Raw genomic sequence first — 19091 nt, forward strand, 5'->3', positions numbered from 1 at the left:
TAACCCTTTCCCATAGCCTCTCTCTCATACCCCTCTCCTCCACCCTAACCCTTTCCCATAGCCTCTCTCTCATACCCCTCTCCTCCACCCTTTCCCATAGCCTCTCTCTCATACCCCTCTCCTCCACCCTAACCCTTTCCCTTAGCCTCTCTCTCATACCCCTCTCCTCCACCCTAATCCTTTCCCTTAGCCTCTCTCTCATACCCCTCTCCTCCACCCTAATCCTTTCCCTTAGCCTCTCTCTCATACCCCTCTCCTCCACCCTAATCCTTTCCCTTAGCCTCTCTCTCATACCCCTCTCCTCCACCCTAACCCTTTCCCATAGCCTCTCTCTCATACCCCTCTCCTCCGCCCTTTCCCTTAGCCTCTCTCTCATACCCCTCTCCTCCGCCCTGTCCCTTAGCCTCTCTCTCATACCCCTCTCCTCCACCCTAACCCTTTCCCTTAGCCTCTCTCTCATACCCCTCTCCTCCACCCTAACCCTTTCCCTTAGCCTCTCTCTCATACCCCTCTCCTCTACCCCTATCCCCCCTAACCTCTCTACCCTAATCCTCTCCCCCTCTCTTCTCCCCCCCTCTCTCCCTCCAACTTTAACCTAAACCCTCTCCCCTTCTTCCCTAAGACAGACACTCTAGTCAGCGTGTGCAGAGCTGCAGTGTGAGAACCTTATCACTGTTGGAAGGAACACTCCTCCTCTCCTCTGACTTTAAGAGACACACTCTTCCATCTCACCCTCTCCTCCCCCTCTGTCTCCTCTCCTCCCTCTCTGTCCCCTCTCCTCCCTCTCTGTCCCCTCTCCTCCCTCTCTGTCCCCACTCCTCCCTCTCTGTCCCGTCTCCTCACTCTCTGTCCTCTCTCCTCCCTCTCTGTCCCCTCTCCTCCCTCTCTGTCCCGTCTCCTCCCTCTCTGTCCCGTCTCCTCCCTCTCTGTCCTCTCTCCTCCCTCTTTGTCCCCTCTCCTCCCTCTCTGTCTCCTCTCCTCCCTCTCTGTCTTCTCTCCTCCCTCTCTGTCCCCTCTTCTCCCTCTCGGTCCCCTCTCTGTCCCTTCTCCTCCCTCTCTGTCTCCTCTCCTCCCTCTCTGTCTTCTCTCCTCCCTCTCTGTCCCCTCTTCTCCCTCTCGGTCCCCTCTCTGTCCCTTCTCCTCCCTCTCTGTCTCCTCTCCTCCCTCTCTGTCTCCTCTCCTCCCTCTCTGTCCCCTCTCCTCCCTCTCTGTCCCCTCTCCTCCCTCTCTGTCCCCTCTCCTCCCTCTCTGTCCCTTCTCCTCCCTCTCTGTCCCCTCTCCTCCCTCTCTGTCCCCTCTCCTCCCTCTCTGTCCCCTCTCCTCCCTCTCTGTCTCCTCTCCTCCCTCTCTGTCCCCTCTCCTCCCTCTCTGTCCCCTCTCCTCCCTCTCTGTCCCCTCTCCTCCCTCTCTGTCCCCTCTCCTCCCTCTCTGTCCCCTCTCTGTCCCTTCTCCTCCCTCTCTGTCTCCTCTCCTCCCTCTCTGTCTCCTCTCCTCCCTCTCTGTCCCCTCTCCTCCCTCTCTGTCCCCTCTCCTCCCTCTCTGTCCCATCTCCTCCCTCTCTGTCCCATCTCCTCCCTCTCTGTCCCCTCTCCTCCCTCTCTTCCCTCTCTGTCTCCTCTCCTCACTCTCTGTCTCCTCTCCTCCCTCTCTGTCCCTTCTCCTCCCTCTCTGTCCCCTCTCCTCCCTCTCTGTCCCCTCTCCTCCCTCTCTGTCCCCTCTCCTCCCTCTCTGTCCCCTCTCCTCCCTCTCTGTCCTCTCTCCTCCCTCTCTGTCTCCTCTCCTCCCTCTCTGTCCCCTCTCCTCCCTCTCTGTCCCCTCTCCTCCCTCTCTGTCTCCTCTCCTCCCTCTCTGTCCCCTCTCCTCCCTCTCTGTCTCCTCTCCTCCCTCTCTGTCCCCTCTCCTCCCTCTCTGTCCCCTCTCCTCCCTCTCTGTCCCCTCTCCTCCCTCTCTGTCCCCTCTCCTCCCTCTCTGTCCCCTCTTCTCCCTCTCGGTCCCCTCTCTGTCCCCTCTCCTCCCTCTCTGTCCTCTCTCCTCCCTCTCTGTCCCCTCTTCTCCCTCTCGGTCCCCTCTCTGTCCCCTCTCCCCCCTCCCTCTCTGTCCCCTTTCCTCCCTCTCTGTCCTCTCTCCTCCCTCTCCTCCCTCTCTGTCCCCTCTTCTCCCTCTCGGTCCCCTCTCTGTCTCCTCTCCTCCCTCTCTGTCCCCTCTCCTCCCTCTCTGTCCTCTCTCCTCCCTCTCTGTCCCCTCTTCTCCCTCTCGGTCCCCTCTCTGTCCCCTCTCCTCCCTCTCTGTCCCCTCTCCTCCCTCTCTGTCCTCTCTCCTCCCTCTCTGTCCCCTCTCCTCCCTCTCTGTCCCCTCTTCTCCCTCTCGGTCCCCTCTCCTCCCTCTCTGTCCCCTCTCCTCCCTCTCTGTCCTCTCTCCTCCCTCTCTGTCTCCTCTCCTCCCTCTCTGTCTCCTCCCCTCCCTCTCTGTCTCCTCTCCTCCCTCTCCTCTCCCAGATTGTATGGATGATGTAGATTCAGGTCTCTAGGAGAGCCATAGGTATGTAATTAGCATACAGAAGGAGGATATGCCTGTCTGGTTTAAACAGGACTAATATGGCAAGAGACTACTCAGTGGGGTGTGTGTGTGTGTGTGTATCCTTGGCCTGGTAACTGATGGCATGGGGCCAGCCACATTGCTCCTCTCCTGGGCAGATAAAAGAAGCCCCACAAATCCTCCAGCCCTGCCAGAGAGAGAGAGTGTGTGTGTGTGTGTGTGTGTGTGTGTTGGTGTATGTGTATGTGTATGTGTGAGAGATCAATAGAGAAAGAGAGCGAGAGAGCCTATCTGAGTGAGTGAGTGAGTGTATGTGGGCGAGCATGCTAAGAGTGTGTCAGTATGTGTTTCTGTGTGCGTGTGTGTATGAATGAAGAAGCATAGATCAGAGGCCTCTGTGTGAGTGTGAGGGGAAAGGCTGGCTCATGGCGGGAATCCAGTGTAAATTCAGTCATTAGATTGCTTCCAGAAACAGTATGCATAAATAAACACAGGACAGCGAGGACGAGAGGAGGCGGGGAGAGGAGGAGAGGACGAGAGAAGGCGGGGAGAGGAGGGGAAAGGAATAGAGGAGTAGAGGAGGAGGTGGGGGAAAGGAGAAGAGGACAAAAGGAGGGGGCAGAGGAAAGGAGCGAGGAAAGGAGGAAAGGAGTGAGGGGAGAGGGGAGAGGAGGAAAGGAGGGGGAGAGGAGGAAAGGAGGGGGAGAGGAAAGGAGAGGAGGAAAGGAGCGAGGGGAGAGGATGAAAGGTGCGGGGAGAAGGGAGAGGAGGAAAGGAGGGGGAGAGGAAAGGAGAGGGAGAGGAAAGGAGAGGAGGAAAGGAGCGAGGGGAGAGGATGAAAGGTGCGGGGAGAGGATGAGAGGAGGTGGGAGATGAGGGAGAGAGGAGGAGAGGAGGGGGAGAGGATGAGAGGAGGTGGGAGATGAGGGGGATGGGGAGAGGAGAGGAGTAGGGAGAGGAGGAGGATGGGGAGAGGAGAGGAGGAGGGAGAGGAGGGGGATGGGGAGAGGAGAGGAGGAGGGAGAGAATGGGGATGGGGAGAGGAGAGGAGAGTAGGAGGGGGATGGGGAGAGGAGAGGGAAAGGCAAAGAGGGAGAGGATGGAGGATGAAAGGAGGGAGGAGGAGAGGAGGAGAGGAGGGGGAGAGGAAAGGAGAGGAGGAAAGGAGCGAGGGGAGAGGATGAAAGGAGTGGGGAGAGGATGAGAGGAGGTGGGAGAGGAGGGAGAGAGGAGGGGGAGAGGATGAGAGGAGGTGGGAGATGAGGGGGATGGGGAGAGGAGAGGGAGAGGAGAGGAGGAGATGGGTTGAGGAGAGGAGGAGGGAGAGAAGGGGGATGGGGAGAGGAGAGGAGGAGGAAGAGGAGGGTGAAAGGCGCAGAGGGAGAGGATGGGGGATGAAAGGAGGGAGGAGGAGAGGGGGAGATGAGAGGAGGTGGGAGAGGAGAGTGAAAGCATGTATCCAACCATCTCAGTGGTCTTCTGAAGGGGGGACTTGTGTGTGTGTGTGTGTGTGTGTGTAATAGTGTGTGTGTAATCCTTAGTAGTATTTTTGTCTGCATTGTACAGTAGGAGTGCTGACACCATACTCTGTATACATTGGTATGTGTGTGTATGTGTGCATACGTGTGTGTGTGTTTGGGTTGTACCTGTAACAGTGTAGTTGAGCGGTCCATCCGAGGGTGTGTGAGTGTGTATTGTCCCGGTGCTAGTCATGTTGATGTGGTAGAGTCGTATGATGCCATTGGCTTTAGAGGGAGGGGCCCAGCTGAGCCTTAGAGAGCCAGGACCCAGAGCTGTAACTATGGGAGAACCCACTTCCTCTGGTACCCCCTGCACAGTAACAGCCAGGACCTAGAGAGAGGGAGAGAGAGACCTGTTAGTCACTGACACATACAAGAGAAACAGAATGCTCGGAACATGACATCATTACCTACAGTGCCTTGCGAAAGTATTCGGCCCCCTCGAACTTTGCAACCTTTTGTCACATTTCAGGCTTCAAACATAAAGATATAAAACTGTATTTTTTTGTGAAGAATCAACAACAAGTGGGACACAATCATGAAGTGGAATGACATTTATTGGATATTTCAAACTTTTTTAACAAATCAAAAACTGAAAAATTGGGCGTGCAAAATTATTCAGCCCCCTTAAGTTAATACTTTGTAGCGCCACCTTATGCTGCAATTACAGCTGTAAGTCGCTTGGGGTATGTCTCTATCAGTTTTGCACATCGAGAGACTGAAATTTTTTCCCATTCCTCCTTGCAAAACAGCTCGAGCTCAGTGAGGTTGGATGGAGAGCATTTGTGAACAGCAGTTTTCAGTTCTTTCCACAGATTCTCGATTGGATTCAGGTCTGGACTTTGACTTGGCCATTCTAACACCTGGATATGTTTATTTTGAACCATTCCATTGTAGATTTTGCTTTATGTTTTGGATCATTGTCTTGTTGGAAGACAAATCTCCGTCCCAGTCTCAGGTCTTTTGCAGACTCCATCAGGTTTTCTTCCAGAATGGTCCTGTATTTGGCTCCATCCATCTTCCCATCAATTTTAACCATCTTCCCTGTCCCTGCTGAAGAAAAGCAGGCCCAAACCATGATGCTGCCACCACCATGTTTGACAGTGGGGATGGTGTGTTCAGCTGTGTTGCTTTTACGCCAAACATAACGTTTTGCATTGTTGCCAAAAAGTTCAATTTTGGTTTCATCTGATCAGAGCACCTTCTTCCACATGTTTGGTGTGTCTCCCAGGTGGCTTGTGGCAAACTTTAAACGACACTTTTTATGGATATCTTTAAGAAATGGCTTTCTTCTTGCCACTCTTCCATAAAGGCCAGATTTGTGAAATATACGACTGATTGTTGTCCTATGGACAGAGTCTCCCACCTCAGCTGTAGATCTCTGCAGTTCATCCAGAGTGATCATGGGCCTCTTGGCTGCATCTCTGATCAGTCTTCTCCTTGTATGAGCTGAAAGTTTAGAGGGACGGCCAGGTCTCAGTAGATTTGCAGTGGTCTGATACTCCTTCCATTTCAATATTATCGCTTGCACAGTGCTCCTTGGGATGTTTAAAGCTTGGGAAATCTTTTTGTATCCAAATCCGGCTTTAAACTTCTTCACAACAGTATCTCGGACCTGCCTGGTGTGTTCCTTGTTCTCCATGATGCTCTCTGCGCTTTTAACGGACCTCTGAGACTATCACAGTGCAGGTGCATTTATACGGAGACTTGATTACACACAGGTGGATTGTATTTATCATCATTAGTCATTTAGGTCAACATTGGATCATTCAGAGATCCTCACTGAACTTCTGGAGAGAGTTTGCTGCACTGAAAGTAAAGGGGCTGAATAATTTTGCACGTCCAATTTTTCAGTTTTTGATTTGTTAAAAAAGTTTGAAATATCCAATAAATGTCGTTCCACTTCATGATTGTGTCCCACTTGTTGTTGATTCTTCACAAAAAAAGACAGTTTTATATCTTTATGTTTGAAGCCTGAAATGTGGCAAAAGGTCGCTAAGTTCAAGGGGGCCGAATACTTTCGCAAGGCACTGTACCTACGCAATGACCCTGTATATAGCTTTCTGTCTAATTCCTTATTTATACCGTTTTCTTTATTATATACACTACTGGTCAAAAGTTTCAGAACATCTACTCATTCAAGGGGTTTTCTTATATTTGAGATTCTTCAAATAGCCACCCTTTTCCTTGATGACAGCTTTGCACACTCTTGGCATTCTTTCAACCAGCTTCACCTTGAATGCTTTTCCACCAGTCTTGAAGGAGTTCCCACATATGCTGAGCATTTGTTGGCTGCTTTTCCGTCACTCTGCGGTCCGACTCATCCCAAACCATCTCAATTGGGTTGAGGTCGGGTGATGGCGTATCGCTGCAGAATGCTGTGGTAGCCATGCTGGTTTGGAATCTGACATCACCGACAACGATGAGAGAACTGGCAGTGTGGTGCCAGGACAACAACCTCTCCCTCAATGTGAACAAGACAAAGGAGCTGATCGTGGACTACAGGAAAAGGCGGGCCGAACAGGCCCCCATTAACATCAACGAGGCCGTAGTGGAGCGGGTTAAGAATTTCAAGTTCCTTGGTGTCCAAATCACCAACGATCTATCATGGTCCAAACACACCAAGACAGTTGTGAAAAAGGCACCACAAAACCTTGTCCCCCTCAGGAGACTGAAAAGATTTGGCATGGGTCCCCAGATCCTCAAAATGTTCTACAGCTGCACCATCGAGAGCAACCTGACCGGTTCCATCACCGCCTGGTATGGCAACTGCTCAGCATCTGACCAGGTGCTACAGAAGGTAGTGTGTACTGCCCAGTACATCACTGGGGCCAAGCTTCCTGCAATCCAGGACCTAGATAATAGTCAGTGTCAGAGGAAGGCCCATAAAATTGTCAGAGACTCCAGTCACCCAAGTCCTAGACTGTTTTCTCTGCTACCGCACGGCAAGCGATACCGGAGCGCCAAGTCTAGGTTCAAGAGGCTTCTAAACAGCTTCTACCCCCAAGCCATAAGACTGCTGAACAATTAATCAAATGGCCACCCAGACTATTACTTTTTACACTGCTGCAACTCGCTGTTTATTATCTATGCATAGTAACTTCACCCCTACCTACATGTACAAATTACTTCTAACCTGTACCCCCGCACACTGACTCGGTACCGGTACCCCCTGTATATAGCCTTGTTAATGTTATGTTATTGTGCAACTTTTTATTATTTTTACTTTAGTCTATTTGGTAAATATTTTCTTAACTCTTTTTGAACTGCACTGTTGGTTAAGGGCTTGTAAGTAAGCATTTCACTGTAAGGTCCACACTTGCATGTGACAAATAAAGTTTGATTTGATTTGGTTAAGTGATCCTTGAATTCTAAATAAATCACAGACACTGTAACCAGCAAAGCACCCCCACGCCATAACACCTCCTCCTCCATGCTTTACAGTAGGAAATACACATGTGGAGATTATCCGTTCACCCACACCACGTCTCACAAAGACACGGCGGTTGGATCCAAAACCTCCAATTTGGACTCCAGACCAAAGAACACATTTCCACCTGTCTAATGTCCATTGCCCGTGTTTCCTGGCCCAAGCAAGTCTCTTCTTATTATTGTTGTCCTTTAGTAGTGGTTTCTTTGCAGCAATTCGACCACGAAGGCCTGATTCACACAGTCTTCTCACTCTGGGTCTTCCATTCCTGTGGCGGTCTTCATGAGAGCCAGTGTCATCATAGCTCTTAATGTTTTTTGCGACTACACTTGTTTCGTATTGACTGACCTTCATGTCTTAAAGTAATGATGGACTGTCATTTCTCTTTGCTTATTTGAGCTGTTCTTGCCATAATATGGCCTTGGTCTTTAAACAAATAGGGCTATTTTCTGTGTACCACCCCTACCTTGTCATAACACAACTGATTGGCTCAAACGCATTAAGAAGGAAAGGAATTCCACAAATGAACTTTTAACAAGGCACATCTGTTAATTGAAATGCATTCCAGGTGACTGACTACCTTATGAAGCTGGTTGAGAGAATGCCAAGAGTGTGCAAAGCTGTCATCAAGGCAAAGGGTGGCGATTTGAAGAATCTCAAATATAAAATATATTTGGATTTGTTTAACACTTTTTTCGTTACTACATGATTTCATTTATGTTATTTCATAGTTTTGATGTCTTCAATATTATTCTACAACGTAGAAAATAGTAAAAATAAAGAAAAACCTTTGAATGAGTAGGTGTGTCCAAACTTTTGACCGGTAGTGTAAATATTATTTAAAAAGGGGAGTAGAATTCCACTTTACGTGTGTATTTCCCTGGTCTATAAAGACATGACGGAACCAGAGGGGAGATAGATAAGAGAGGATACAAGGAAAGAGGAGAGTGATTGACCCAGGAATTGAACCAGCTGCACTACAGCAGCATTTTAAGGTTTTACTATTTGCAAGGCTCAAATGATATTCGGTTGTATCTGACCAGCCAGTTGCTCTGGATGAGAATATGTGCTAAATGACTCAATTCAAAGGGGAAACAACAACAACAACACCAAACAAAGTGTGTAAACTTTGCACCCGGTGTGAACGTTTAGTGACTGTCGAGTGAGCAAAGAGAATTACCTGGCAATCTGGTCCTCATGGTAGCAGGGATATCCTGGTCTAATAGAATGTCACTACTGTTTCCCTCTGCTGTCCCACACCCTGACACACTATTAGGACAAGACCACAACACCTAGTTACCACGCTGTTCTCTCCCTCCTTCCTCTCATCCCTCCCTTTGTTACATTCAATTATTCTCTGTTTCTCCCTTTTCCCCATCACCCCCTTTCTCCTTCTCTCTCTGACCCTTTCCATTCTCTTCACTTACCCTCTCCCTGGTCTATCTTTCTCCCTCTTCTCCCTTTCTATCTCTTACACCTCCCCCATCTCTGACTCTTTCTCTTCCCTGCACTTTATCTCTCTCTTTCTCTCTCTTCCATCTCTCTCTTTCTCTTCCCTGCACTTTCTCTCTCTCTCTCTTTCATCTCTCTCTATCTCTTCCCTGCACTTTATCTCTTTCTCTCTCTTCCATCTCTCTCTTTCTCTTTCCTGCACTTTCTCTCTCTCTCTTTCTCTCTCTTCCATCTCTCTCTTTCTCTTTCTCTCTCTCCCATCTCTCTCTTTCTCTTCTCTTCCCTGCACTTTATCTCTCTCTCTCTCTTTCTCTCTCTTCCATCTCTCTCTTTCTCTTCCCAGCACTTTCTCTCTCTCTCTGACCCTTTTTGTTACTTTCACTTCTTCTACCACCCTCCTCTCTGGTCTCTCTCTACCCCCCCTCTCTGGTCTCTCTCTACCCCTCCTCTCTGGTCTCTCTCTACCCCTCCTCTCTGGTCTCTCTCTACCCCCCCTCTCTGGTCTCTCTCTACCCCCCCCCCCCCCTCTGGTCTCTCTCTACCCCCCATTACTCTCTACCTCCCCTTTCTGGTCTCTCTCTACCCCCCATCTCTCTCTACCTCCCCTTTCTGGTCTCTCTCTACCCCCCATCTCTCTCTACCTCCCCTCTCTGGTCTCTCTCTACCTCCCCTCTCTGGTCTCTCTCTACCTCCCCTCTCTGGTCTCTCTCTACCCCCCCTCTCTGGTCTCTCTCTACCCCCCATCACTATCTACCCCCCCTCTCTGGTTTCTCTCTACCCCCCATCTCTCTCTACCCCCCATCACTATCTACCTCTCCCTCTCTGGTTTCTCTCTACCCCCATCTCTCTCTACCCCCCATCTCTCTCTACCCCCATCTCTCTCTACCCCCCATCTCTCTCTACCCCCCATCTCTCTCTACCCCCCATCACTATCTACCTCTCCCTCTCTGGTTTCTCTCTACCCCCCATCTCTCTCTACCCCCCATCACTATCTACCCCCCCTCTCTGGTTTCTCTCTACCCCCCATCTCTCTCTACCCCCCATCTCTCTCTACCCCCCCTCTCTGGTCTCTCTCTACCTCCCCTCTCTGGTTTCTCTCTACCCCCCCATCTCTCTCTACCTCTCCCTCTCTGGTTTCTCTCTACCTCCCCCTCTCTGGTCTCTCTCTACCCCCCATCTCTCTCTACCTCCCCTCTCTGGTCTCTCTCTACCTCCCCCTCGCTGGTCTCTCTCTACCTCCCCCTCGCTGGTCTCTCTCTACCTCCCCCTCTCTGGTTTCTCTCTACCCCCCATCTCTCTCTACCTCTCCCTCTCTGGTTTCTCTCTACCCCCCATCTCTCTCTACCTCCCCCTCGCTGGTCTCTCTCTACCTCCCCCTCTCTGGTCTCTCTCTATCCCCCATCTCTCTCTACCTCTCCCTCTCTGGTTTCTCTCTACCCCCCATCTCTCTCTACCTCTCCCTCTCTGGTTTCTCTCTACCCCCCATCTCTCTCTACCTCCCCTCTCTGGTCTCTCTCTACCTCCCCTCTCTGGTCTCTGGAGGGAGCGAGGGAGGGATGAAGGACCATCGTTAAGTGAATGACCAGATTACATCAGTGTATTCTGTCGTCATGGCAGCAAGCTCCGATGTGTGTGTGTAATTGATGTGGTTGTGTATTGGTTTAGCTTGGGTTAGGCCATAATTGGGACTGTTTGGCCAATCCAAACAGGTGTACAAACTAATCCACCTCACTCACTCAGGGCCGCTGTGTGTGTACGTGTGTGCAGGCTTGTTCTAGACCACTCTCTCTCTCCCTACCTACCTACCTCTCTTTCTGTCAGTCCAGGGGTTTGTGTACAGGGCTAGTCTCCAGACAGAAGAGTGTGCTGTTAGCAACATAATTAGATCTAAAATTAGCCAAAAGCCAGAAAGACAGTTTTCATCTGTGCTTTCATCACCTATAAGCCCAAGAAATTAATTATTGTGTGATATCAGTGGAGTCCCAGAGAGATAGCTGGGCCTCTGTTCTCAAGCCATTAAGCTGCTATCAGCAATATCATGTCTGTTCAGCACTCCTGAACCCACCAGAGAGAGAGAGAGAGAGAGAGAGAGAGAGAGAGAGAGAGAGAGAGAGAGAGAGAGAGAGAGAGAGAGAGAGAGAGAGAGAGAGAGAGAGAGAGAGAGAGAGAGAGAGAGAGAGTGAGAGAGAGAGAGAGAGAGAGAGAGAGAGAAAGAGAGAGAAAGAGAGAGAGAGAGTGAGAGAAAGAGAGAGAGAGATAAAGAGAGAGCCCAACTGGCCAAATAACATGGGTTCAGACATGAATAAACCGCACCATCCATTTCACTTCCTACACTATAGGTCATGGTCTGTTATCCTTGTCTCTGTCTGTAGGAAATCAACCATAACACATCAACCTAATCTACATAAACACACTTCATAATGAAACATAAGATACACACGTGAACACAACCACAAACGCAAACAAGAGACACCCTAGGGGGGGGACGACGACGACTATGTACTGTGAAATGTAGTCACAACCATAATATCAAGTATGAAGTAAAGTTATATTATTTGAAGAAGGATCGATCAGATTTGATTCAGAGAAAGAGTTTGGCTTCTCTCTCTACATTAAGGGTCCACCATGCTTCCTCTCAAGTGCTTCAGCTGGCTGGTTCAATGAAGCCCTGGTTATCTTCACAGTCATCAAGAGGCGGTCATATTGAGGGATAATCTAGTGTAAAATGAAGTGTGCCACTACTGTAAAATAGACTTAACTTCACACTCAGGTGCATGAAACCATCAGAGCCTTGAAGATAGAATTAGAAATGTAAGCTAATAGAACAGACACGATTCCCTTATCTTGACGAGGTTAACCAACAGTAGTGTCTTTATGTAATGCAGTTCTGAAGGTTTCACCTTCCTGAACACATCCCAGGTCAGGGTTGAAGTAGATATGAACTAGAGGGAAGAAGGCAGAACCATGTGACCTCTGAGGTGAAGAATATGAGAACGTGGCTTTGTCTCAAATAGCACTTGGTCCCCTATATAGTGCACTAGTTTGGGCCATGCTAAAGAGGATCCTATTCAGGCACATCCTGCGTCAAGCAGCACATTGACAGGTCCCCTATATAGTGCACTAGTTTGGGCCATGCTAAAGAGGATCCTATTCAGGCACATCCTGCATCATGCAGCACATTGACAGGTCCCCTATATAGTGCACTAGTTTGGGCCATGCTAAAGAGGATCCTATTCAGGCACATCCTGCATCATGCAGCACATTGACAGGTCCCCTATATAGTGCACTAGTTTGGGCCATGCTAAAGAGGATCCTATTCAGGCACATCCTGCATCATGTAGCACATTGACAGGTCCCCTATATAGTGCACTAGTTTGGGCCATGCTAAAGAGGATCCTATTCAGGCACATCCTGCATCATGCAGCACATTGACAGGTCCCCTATATAGTGCACTAGTTTGGGCCATGCTAAAGAGGATCCTATTCAGGCACATCCTGCATCATGTAGCACATTGACAGGTCCCCTATATAGTGCACTAGTTTGGGCCATGCTAAAGAGGATCCTATTCAGGCACATCCTGCATCATGTAGCACATTGACAGGTCCCCTATATAGTGCACTAGTTTGGGCCATGCTAAAGAGGATCCTATTCAGGCACATCCTGCATCATGCAGCACATTGACAGGTCCCCTATATAGTGCACTAGTTTGGGCCATGCTAAAGAGGATCCTATTCAGGCACATCCTGCATCATGTAGCACATTGACAGGTCCCCTATATAGTGCACTAGTTTGGGCCATGCTAAAGAGGATCCTATTCAGGCACATCCTGCGTCAAGCAGCACATTGACAGGTCAGTGTTGAAGGGTCAACAAGTCAGAGTTTAGAGGTGAGACGGCCCACCTGTGAGCTGTCGGTGCAGCCGGCGGTGTTACAGGCCCGGAGCCAGTACCCGTACTCCTGGAACGGACGGATCCCACCCACATCTGTAAAGCTCCTCTCGTCTCCTCGGTAACGCTCCTGTCCGTCACGCAGCACCACGTAGTGGCTGATGTCACCTGGTGGAACGGGAAACAGACCAATGAGAAAGCACAAATGTGTGTTTGTGTGTGTGTGTGTTCTGTGTTGTCGAAGCTTACCATTGGGCTTGGCGGGAGCCTGCCAATGTAGTTGTACGACGTCATCACGGTCGCCTAGGCGACTCCAGTGGGGCGGGGCCACTCCCCAGGGCGTGTCCTCATTGGTTGTCACCACAGTGACGTTGCTGTAGCCACGCCCATAACTGTTCGAGGCAGATACTCTGTACTCATAGGTGGTATAAGGCTCCAAGTCTGAGTCTGGGAATATTGTTATAACCAGTTATAAACAGTAATACCCAAGTAATAACCAGGTCATAACCAGAATCAGTGGACAATAGTGAAGTAACAAGAGAAGACACATGACACAGAAAGTAGCAGTACAAAAAAGGCCATATAAAAGATTCAGCAACAGTTATGCTGTCTCATGGGGAGTATACACATAAACACACACACACACACACACACACACACACACACACACACACACACACACACACACACACACACACACACACACACACACACACACAGTCAAAAGTACTCCTTATGCGTACATCTTGACTGTGAACATATGTGAGATAGATCCCTTACAGGAGAGCTTTACGGAAAGCAAACGCAAACGTTTCCTCTGTTAGCAAGAGCAGTGGCTATAAACAAAGTCCCATGCCAGCATTAATACAAGTCCCAGTTTAGAGCAGTGGCTATAAACAAAGTCCCATGCCAGCATTAATACAAGTCCCAGTTTAGAGCAGTGGCTATAAACAAAGTCCCATGCCAGCATTAATACAAGTCCCAGTTTAGAGCAGTATACCCTGGACACTATTTGCAATGCTGTGTGTGTGTGTTAGAGCTGGGACGATAATCCCAAAATTACAGGCACCGACATCGCCTTCCTCTTACCAAAGAATTTTGCTCATGTCAGTAATTTTACTACACAACGTTCCTGTAGATTGTTGTAAAAACATTATTTGATCATAAGTAATACATCTGATCATTCTGGATCCTATTTTGACAGGTTGCACATTAAAATATCTATCATGAGTTCCCTGGATATGTTTCATGAAATAGCTGACCTTTTTAATCATAGGCTACCATCTCAGTTGTCTTACTTGGCACTGGGAAATAATTGTCTAGAGCCCTGCCGCTAATGTAACGTAAAATGTTTTGTTGTATTTATCTTTATCGAGTAAAACAGTTACATTGATCGCAATTTGACTTTTTGTCCAGATTGCCCATCTCTCGTGGCAATGTTGTGTTTGTATTTCTGTGAAACCCGGACATTGGTGATTTTAATAATTAGTTTGTATTGTAGCCAACGTGGCTCATTTTTATCTTAAGTGTATGTGGTTAAACTGAGGTTAGTAGTGGATGTGTGGTGTGTAAGATGTGTGTATGAGGTGTTTGCATGTGTTTCTGTGGTATGAAAGCGTTGTGTGTGTTTGCAGTTTGAGTTGGTGTGTGTGTGTGTGTGTGTGTGTGTGTGTGTGTGTGTGTGTGTGTGTGTGTGTGTGTGTGTGTGTGTGTGAAACATCTGGTGGATGGCGGGGCAGCGACAGCTTTATGTTCCTCTGCCCAGATGGTGTCACAGCGTTGACTAGAATCACTCTCTTCTCCTTTCCTCCACACAATGCCAACACTCACACACCCTCCACCCCGCAAACTACCATTAGTCTTGATTAAACAGACGTAACTAACCAAATAAATAATGTGCAGAAAGAGTACGCGCGCACGCACACACACACTCACTCACTCACTCCCTCCGGCCAGATAAATAAGAGTGAGACCTCAAGTGGTGTTTAAATGGCCATCTTAAAGTTGTAATGATACAGAGGTGCTCACAGGCCCACGACACCACCCACCGGAGACGTACAGCAATTAGAAAACAAGCAGCTGTTTCAGCACGTGTTAGTGTGAGTGTGGAATGTCATGGAATATGCATTGGTCTCCAAAGTCACATGAATTTACATTTATTTGTTGCCACAGCTAAATCTTGCTCAGTAAGGTTGTTTCTGATTGGTCAAGACTAAAGCTACTCTAAATAACCACTGAGGTTGCTAATGAAGTTGTAGTGTTGAATGTAATTTACAGTAGTCATACCTGTGTAGCTGTATCTATTGGTCAGTAGTCATACCTGTGTAGCTGTATCTATTGGTCAGTAGTCATACTTGTGTAACTGTATCTATTGGCCAGTAGTCATACCTGTGTAGCTGTATCTATTGGTCAGTAGTCATACCTGTGTAGCTGTATCTATTGGTCAGTAGTCATACCTGTGTAGCTGTATCTATTGGCTAGTAGTCATACCTGTGTAGCTGTATCTATTGGTCAGTAGTCATACCTGTGTAGCTGTATCTATTGGTCAGTAGTCATACCTGTGTAGCTGTATCTATTGGTCAGTAGTCATACCTGTGTAGCTGTATCTATTGGCCAGTAGTCATACCTGTGTAGCTGTATCTATTGGTCAGTAGTCATACCTGTGTAGCTGTATCTATTCGTCAGTAGTCATACCTGTGTAGCTGTATCTATTGGTCAGTAGTCATACCTGTGTAGCTGTATCTATTGGTCAGTAGTCATACCTGTGTAGCTGTATCTATTGGTCAGTAGTCATACCTGTGTAGCTGTATCTATTGGCCAATAGTCATTCCTGTGTAGCTGTATCTATTGGTCAGTAATCATATCTGTGTAGCTGTATCAATTGGTCAGTAGTCATTCCTGTGTAGCTGTATCTATTGGCCAGTAGTCATACCTGTGTAGCTGTATCTATTGGTCAGTAGTCATACCTGTGTAGCTGTATCTATTGGCCAATAGTCATTCCTGTGTAGCTGTATCTATTGGTCAGTAATCATATCTGTGTAGCTGTATCAATTGGTCAGTAGTCATTCCTGTGTAGCTGTATCTATTGGCCAGTAGTCATACCTGTGTAGCTGTATCTATTGGCCTGTAGTCATACCTGTGTAGCTGTATCTATTGGCCACTCCACTGTAGATCAAATCTTCTTGGGAGGAGCAGAGGGCTGGATCAGACTGTTCCAAAGGAGTGTGTGTGGTCATGGGGGGGTGTGAGGTCATGGGGGGGTGTGAGGTCAGGGGGGTGTGTGAGGTCAGGAGGGTGTGTGAGGTCATGAGTGAGTGTGTAGTTTGCGGTGAGTTTAGCATTGTGGTTTTAGGTGTGTGTGTGGTGTGGAGTGTGTGTGTAGTGAGGACCCAGGTACAGATGTAGAGAGACGGGTTGAAGGAACAGGACCCACAGTACGCTGTGGAGGCAGCAGAAACTGAACACAGAGTACTGGGAAAACACTGGGCCTGGAAATGAGACAACACACTGCAGTTAGACATACAGAATGCACACACACAACGTTTGTTTTAATATCCTTGTGGGGACCTAACAATTAATTCCCATTCAAAATCCTATTTCCCTAACCCCTAACCCTAATCCTTAACCTAACTTTAACCCTAACCTCAAACACTAACCCTGAACCTAAGTCTAACTCCTAACCCTTAACCTAACGTTAACCCTAACCTCAAACACTAACCCTGAAACTAAGTCTAACTCCTAACCCTAAACCTAACCCACATTTTAACACTAACCATAACCTCTAAGCCTAAAATATACTTCTCATATCCATGTGGGGACTTCTGATCCATATTTGTATTTCACTGTGTCTAGTATTCATATGACTGTATATACAGTATGTGTGTTTCTGTCTGTTACCATTAACTGTAACTAAGCCATGGTACGGTATGTATATACCGGTTGGTTTCTTCAGGAAGCCATGTGTGTGTGTGTAGCGCGGCTGCTGCCTTAATGACATCATTAGGACATAATGACAGTTCCTCCCCAGTACTCTCCTCTCTCTCTCTTCTTCTCCTATTACCTTTCTTGCTCTCATGCTGGGATAGGAACACACTATCACAGCCTGGGAGCAACTGATAAATGGGCTATGACTCAGGTCCCTGACTCCTGAGGAGTGTGTGTGTGTTCAGATATATAGATATAGATATACATTCAGACCTGCTGTCATCCCACATGGCTACGACACAGTCCAATATACACTACATGACCAAAAGTATGTGGACACCTGCTCATCGAACATCTCATTCCAAAATCATGGGCATTAATATGAAGTTGGTCCCCCCTTATCTGCTATAACAGGCTTTCCACTAGATGTTGGAACATTGATCTGGGGACTGGCTGCAAGAGCATTAGTCTGCTCAGCCATGGAAACCCATTTCATGAAACTCCCGACGAACAGTTCTTATGCTAACGTTGTTTCCAGAGGCAGACTCGGTAGTAAGTGTTGCAACCGTGGACAGACACTTTTTGTATGGCCTACCACTTCGCGGCTGAGCCCTTGTTGCTCCTAGACGTTTCCACTTTACAATAACAGCACTTAAAGTTGACCGGACAGCTCTAGCAGGGCTTGTTGGACTTGTTGGAAAGGTGGTATCCTATGACGTTGCTACGTTGAAAGTCACTGAGCTCTTCAGTAAGGCCATTCTACTGCCAATGTTTGTCTATGGAGATTGCATGGCTGTGTGCTCGATTTTACACATCTGTCAGCAACGGGTGAGGCTGAAATAGCCAAATCCCCTCATTTGAAGGGGTGTTCACATACTTTTGTATTTATAATGATTACATGAATAATGATTACATGAATAATGATTACATGAATAATGATTGATAATACACTAAATGCCAAACTATTTCTAGAAGTCAGGTAGAGACACATACAGTATAGTTTGTACACTACTACAGATACAACCTCCCCACCCCCTACACAGAGTCATAGACAGAAGACTCTGCCTCCTTACCTCCTTCACTAGTCCAGATGACACTCTGTCATAGACAGATGACTCTGCCTCCTTACCTCCTTCACTAGTCCAGATGACACTCTGTCAGCACACACATGTCTGTGGGGGTTGTAGCCCACTCCGTTACAGCACTCCTCTTCCTGGTTGATGACCTCTGACCCGCAGCACTGCAGATGAACCGTTCCGTTACCAGCAGGATGCATTCTAGGAAAACCATCATGGCCAACACAGCAGAGCGATGTGGAGGAGTTCAAATAGTCCTCCCCACAGCAGGACAGACCTTGGGGTACACACACACACACGCACACACACACACACACACACACACACACACACACACACACACACACACACACACACACACACACACACACACACACACACACACAATCAGTGGAGCGTTAGTTCAAATGTGTGAAAAAAGGACTCAGACTGACACTGAAACTAACCATCTTAACCAAATCAAAATAAAGTGTCTTCTTCTGTGTGTGTCTGTCTGTGTGTCTGTCTGTGTGTCTGTCTGTGTGTCTGTCTGTGTGTCTGTCTGTGTGTCTGTCTGTGTGTCTGTCTGTGTGTCTGTCTGTGTGTCTGTCTGTGTGTCTGTCTGTGTGTCTGTGCATGTGTGTGTGTGCGTGACTGTGTGTGTGTATCCCAGTGTATCCAACTTCCTGTGGCAGTAGACATCCTCCCTGGGACTCCCTGAAATGTGTTGTCAAAACTGTGACACGTGCGTTGTGTACGTCATTTGTGTAGTTTGCGTGTTGCTGAGCCTGCCTGCAGCCACACGTCCACCGCCATTACCCGTCAACCCTCGCTCCTCTGTCCGTCAGCCTCTTCTCATCTCTATTGCTCTCTTCATCCCTCTATTCTTCTTCCTATTTCTCCCTAGCTTCCTCTCCTTTTCTCTTTCTCTCTTCCTCCCTCCCTCTCATTCTCTCTCTCTCTCTCTCTTCCTCCCTCTCTCTCTCTCTCTCTCTCTCTCTCTACCCCCCTCTCTCTCTCTCTCTCTCTCCCTCCATCCCTCCCTCTAATGGCAGTGCTTCTAATGCAGTTTGACTGGACCAGCATGAACCCTCCACCTGACATGACTCCACCACAGCGAGCAGAGACTCACACCTCTACACAAAGAAAGGTTAAATAAACAGATATGGGATCTCCACCAAGGACGGGTGACGACATACACAGAGAATTAAACGGATATCGTGAATGTGAACGACGTAGGACATTAAAGATGTTTTCCGCTATAATATTATTCCCCATTGCTGCTGCA

General features: G+C 48.2%; 1 protein-coding gene across 1 annotated transcript in view; it reads right to left on the minus strand.

The window, feature by feature from the left end:
* LOC110498381 (usherin) overlaps positions 1–19091 on the minus strand; it is a 432088-nt gene that overhangs the window by 81121 nt on the left and 331876 nt on the right. The window contains exons 57-61 of the mRNA XM_036955034.2: positions 17878–18101; positions 15961–16312; positions 13074–13271; positions 12838–12992; positions 4182–4386 (exon numbers count right to left, since the gene is read on the minus strand). Of these exons, the coding sequence (XP_036810929.2) occupies positions 4182–4386; positions 12838–12992; positions 13074–13271; positions 15961–16312; positions 17878–18101 (1134 nt within the window). The remainder of the gene's footprint in view (positions 1–4181; positions 4387–12837; positions 12993–13073; positions 13272–15960; positions 16313–17877; positions 18102–19091) is intronic.

This window comes from Oncorhynchus mykiss, chromosome 19 (genome assembly GCF_057628025.1).
Source record: "Oncorhynchus mykiss isolate SJ-2025 chromosome 19, ASM5762802v1, whole genome shotgun sequence".
Taxonomy (NCBI): domain Eukaryota; kingdom Metazoa; phylum Chordata; class Actinopteri; order Salmoniformes; family Salmonidae; genus Oncorhynchus; species Oncorhynchus mykiss.